This window comes from Megascapheus bottae, chromosome 2 (genome assembly GCF_031878675.1).
Source record: "Megascapheus bottae isolate mThoBot1 chromosome 2, mThoBot2.hap1, whole genome shotgun sequence".
In the NCBI taxonomy this organism is placed as follows: Eukaryota; Metazoa; Chordata; class Mammalia; order Rodentia; family Geomyidae; genus Megascapheus; species Megascapheus bottae.
In genome coordinates, this window is record NC_143510.1 from 92,589,831 (window position 1) to 92,594,176 (window position 4,346).

Below are 4,346 nucleotides of genomic sequence, written 5' to 3' on the forward strand. Positions count from 1 at the left end.
CCAGGGACCCCACTGGTTTATTGTGCGTTGTGACACCTCTTGGGGTAGATTGGGGTCTTGGTGCTCCTTCTAGCGTGGCACAACACAGAGCTGGTAGGGGCATGGGGAAACAGGCAAGGTAAAGATCCTGAAGTCGCTGGGCCGGGGCTGGCCTGCGGGCACCGAGAAGCTGAAGCGCTGCAGGAGGCAGGTGAAGAAGAGGAAGAGCTCCATGCGTGCCAGGGGCTCCCCGAGGCACGCGCGGCGGCCTGTGGGGGACAGCGAGCGGGATCGGTCAGCTGGGGCCTGGGGCCACCTCGCAGCCACCCTGTGACCCCAGCACGGGCCAGGGAGCCGGGCCCCACGCACCTGCTGAGAAGGGCATGAAGGCCTCAGGCTTCACAAAGCGGCCCTGGGCGTCCAGGAAGTGCGCGGGGTGGAAGCGGAAGGGCTGCTCCCAGACGCGCTCGTCCTTCAGCACCGAGGACAGGTTGGTGAGCAGCGTGGTGCCCTGGTGGAGGGGTGAGGTGACAGGGGCTGGGGACACCGTGATCATCACACCACACACATGGCCACTCCCCTGGCATGTGTGCAACCCTTTCACCTGCCCTGCAACCCAGAACCAATGACAAGCTTCTCATGGGAGTCAGACTGCCCCGTCCCTGCGTGTGGCTGTTCTCTACGACCACGGCTAGTTATTTCTTGTCTACCCAGACTCCGTGGTCCTGTCAGGGATGATCTGCGTCTTCCTATCCTTGTGCTGCAAGGGCCATCTGGGGTGGACAGCAGGGCCTACCTTAGGGATGTGGAAACCCTGCACTTCCACGTCATGGGATGTCATGTGGGGCAGATTCACCGGGATAATGTCTGCAAAGCGCTGCACCTCGTGGATCACTGCGTTGGTGAAGGGCATGCGGGCCTGGTCCTCCATCTCCGGCCGCCGCCCCTGCCCGATCACCTCATCGATCTCCTCCTGCACGCGGCCTGCGGGGACAAGCAGGGCCACAGCAGTCAGTCTCCAGGCCTGGGCCAGGCCCCGCCTCTGTGTTGACAGTCCAGTCCAGGAGAGGCCGAGTCCCTGCTCCACTACCCCCCCCCCCACCCCGCAGCCCCAGCTGGCTCACGCTGCACGTCCGGGTGCAGGATCATGAGCAGCAGGGCCCAGGACAGCGTGGTGGACGTGGTCACCATGCCCGCCGTGTACAGGTCTGCCACCACCACCCGCAGGTTGGCCTTGTTGAAGCTGCTCTCCGGGCTCCCCTGGGCCTGTGGGAGAGCAAGGAGGGTCTGGGCCGGGGCAGCAGAGGACAAAGCCCCAGATGCCCTCCACTGGCACCCCAATCTGTGGGGTGGGGGTGGTCACACCTCACCTTCTCCACCTCAGCCTGGAAGGCGTCGGTCAGGTCTCGGGGAGGCTCGGCCGGGTCCCGGGTCCTCCTGTGCTCGTCCAGCAGCTCGTCCAGCAGGGCCATGAAGGCCTTCTGTGCGGGGAAGATCTTGCCAGGCAGTCCTGGGATGTGCAGGAGGATGGGGACCGCGTTCAGCAGCTGTGAGAGCACAGGAGGCGGAGTCCAGGTGTGTTCACTGCACAGCTGGACCATTCTCAGACCTGTGTCCTCCAGGATGGACACAGGCCCTGTCTGCCCCCTCTGGTCACCCACTCCCCTTCCCTAGTGCCAGCCTCCTGAGGCTCTTGCTGCCAGAGGACTGTCTCCATGGGGGACGGGGGCGCACACCATCTCTCTTCAGAGTCCTCTGCCCCTAGGACTCCTTTTTTTCAGTCAGTTGTGGGGCTTGAACTCTGGGCCTGGGCACTGTCCCTGAGCTCTTCAGCTCAAGGTTGTCGTTCTACCCATTGAGCCACTGTGCCACTTCCTGTTTTCTGGTGGTTAATAAGAACGTCACATACTTTCCTGCCCTGGCTGGCTTTGAACTGCAATCCTCAGATCTCAGCCTTCTGAGTAGGTAGGATGGCAGTTCTGGGCTTCTGGCTCCTAGGACTCTTTACTGCTTCTACTGTCAGAGTTTCTCCAGTTCCAGCCCCTCTCCCCAGGCCACTATTCTCCCCTGGGAGCTGCCTGGAGCTGGCCCTGTAGTCTACACCTCAGGAATGAATCCAGAGTCCTCCTTCACAGAGCTGTCAGTCAGCTCCAATATCCTTTCCAGATATGCATCATCATACTGGAAGCGGCGGGCAAAGATGAGGGAGGAGATTACGTTGCACACAGCTTTTTTCAGGAGAGCGGTGGGACTGAAGGGGCGACCTGGAAGAATAGAGGTAGAAATGAGGCAATCTGGGCTGGGACTGTGGCCTAGTGGTAGAGTGTTTGCCTAGCATGCATGAAGTCTTGGACCAGATTCCTCGGTACTACATATACAGAAAGAGCTGGAAGTGGTGCTGTGGCTCAATTGGCAGAGTGTTAGCCTTGAGCTAAAGTGCTAAAGGACAGTGCCTAGTCCCTGAGTTCAAGACCTAGAACTGGCAAAAATAGAAAAGAAAGAGAGACAGAGACAGAGAGAGAGAGAAGCAGTGAGGCAATCCTCTCCCCACATCCCCTGTGAACCTTGTTTCCTCCTGGTGTCTATAGCCTGAGATCACCTTGGTCAGCGAAGGCTGCACACAGGCAGCCGGCTTCCTCGGTCACCCACTGCTCCAGGGACTTCTTGCCCAGGCCGAAGTTCCGCAGGGTGGACAAGGCAAAGCGCCGCTGCTCCCGCCAGGCCTGCTCATAGGGTACCAGGATCACCCCTGCAGAAGAGTGGACAGGTGCACTGAAACTTGTCTATATGGCAGAATGTTTTCTACCACCCGAGACAGGCCTTTCCTGTGAAAACTCTCCTGCCCAGGCTACTCGGGTGCATTTCCTTGTATCATTCGACAATGCTTCTCCTCCCACCCCGCCCCCACTAGGCTGTGTCCTTCCGTTGTCACTGTCTCCTTGCCCAGCTAGGGGGCTGATCCTGTCCCGCCACTCCTAACCTTTGGCTCTTGGTCCATAGCCCAGGTGGTCATAGATGGGCACTGGTGGGCGGTCTGAAGTGTCCTCACCACGGGTCACTAGAGCCTCACGCACAGCTTCCAGCCCATTTATCACAACCACCGGCTTCCAGGCCAGTTGCAGGCTGAACACATCCCCGAATCGATGCTGCATCTGCGGGCAGAGCATCGGGGCACTGGTCAATGGAGGCTGTGCCAGACTGCAGGACGCAGGCTTGGTACACAAGCCAAAGACTCAGATTGAGCAGGACATGGACAAAGATGTGTTCTATTATTTTTTCTATACGCAGAGTTCCATTATGTCAGACTAGTGCTCTGCCACTAAGCTCCATCTCCACCCTGAATCCTGGTGTCATGCTGCTGGGCTGGAATGGTAACATCACTGCAGCAGTGATGGTCCAGACATAACAGGCCAGATTCATAAAATAGCCCCCCGACCCTTAGTGTCCCCTATGCAAAGAAAGAAATTCACAAGGGAGCATGAGGTTCAAGGGGTCACTGAACTTCTATCTGAAACATGTCCAACTGAAATGTGACCCCTCTCCCTCTGATAATCAGGAAACACTTGGGGTGTACACAGCTTCTGCTCTGTGCAATGGCATCCCAAACCCACTGCCACATCTCATCCCCCACCCCCGGCTTTTGCCCTGCCACACCTGGGCCTGAACAGCCCAGAGTGCAATCAGGCCCTGCAGTGGCCCTCCCAGTAAGCCTGTCAACCTCTCCGGGCTCTGCTCCCTGCGTGGCCTGTGGCTTCCCAGCTCTGTCTCTGGGCTTCTACATGTCCTCTGCTGCCCACCACCAGCTCCTCACCTTGTACAAGTAATATGGCAGGTTCTGGAAATCAATTTGTAGCAGGCTGCCCAGTCCTGGCAGGGGCACAGGGCCTGGTGGGTAGCGAACAGCCCAGCACTGGCGCCGGTGCATCAGGTCCACCAGGAGCAGGAAGACAGCCACGGCCACAGCCACAGACCCCATTGGAAGCTCCATGGCTGCCTCGCTGTCCACTGGATTCCTCTGGGCACACCACTCCAGCCACCAGGACTGGGCAGGACACGGTCACACACCTTGTGTACTTGGCCAGAGTGTCTGTTCCCTTTTAATGAGCTGAGACTGCCCTTTGCACTGATTGTGCAAGCAGAGGAGTGGGAGGGTCAGCAAGGTCAGGGCCAGAGCTGGCCCATAGGTCCTATCCGTCCCGTCACACAGGGGAAGGGGACAAGAGCTGAGGCTGCACACAGCTGGACATACTGGCAGGTTGTGCTGCACTGGGCACTGGGAGAAAGGGCTCTAAGGAAGCAGTGGAGGTGTAGAAGGGGCAGACAGCCGATAGCTGCTTTTAAGGGAGATGGGCATCTAGGCAGGGCCC

The 4,346-nt window shown here is 58.9% G+C and overlaps 1 protein-coding gene across 1 annotated transcript; it reads right to left on the minus strand.

Moving 5' to 3' along the window:
• LOC150067643 (cytochrome P450 2D17-like) lies at positions 1 to 4,070 on the minus strand. Its single transcript, XM_090328838.1, has 9 exons — positions 3,791 to 4,070; positions 2,960 to 3,131; positions 2,579 to 2,728; positions 2,083 to 2,243; positions 1,350 to 1,526; positions 1,104 to 1,245; positions 776 to 963; positions 349 to 490; positions 1 to 248 (listed from the first exon to the last, which is right to left on the minus strand). The coding sequence occupies exons 1-9, from the start codon at positions 3,965 to 3,967 to the stop codon at positions 70 to 72; spliced, it is 1,488 nt and encodes a 495-aa protein (XP_090184964.1). The 5' UTR covers positions 3,968 to 4,070; the 3' UTR covers positions 1 to 69.
• Positions 4,071 to 4,346: the final 276 nt, after the last annotated feature.

Coding starts and splice junctions, on each gene's coding strand:
- LOC150067643 (XM_090328838.1), bottom strand. CDS start 3,967: ATGGAGCTTCCAATGGGGTCTGTGGCTGTGGCCGTGGCTGTCTTCCTG. Junction 1,246..1,349: donor TCCAGGCTGAGGTGGAGAAG/GTGAGGTGTGAC, acceptor GCTCTCCCACAG/GCCCAGGGGAGCCCGGAGAG. Junction 964..1,103: donor CCTGCACCCGGACGTGCAGC/GTGAGCCAGCTG, acceptor TTGTCCCCGCAG/GCCGCGTGCAGGAGGAGATC.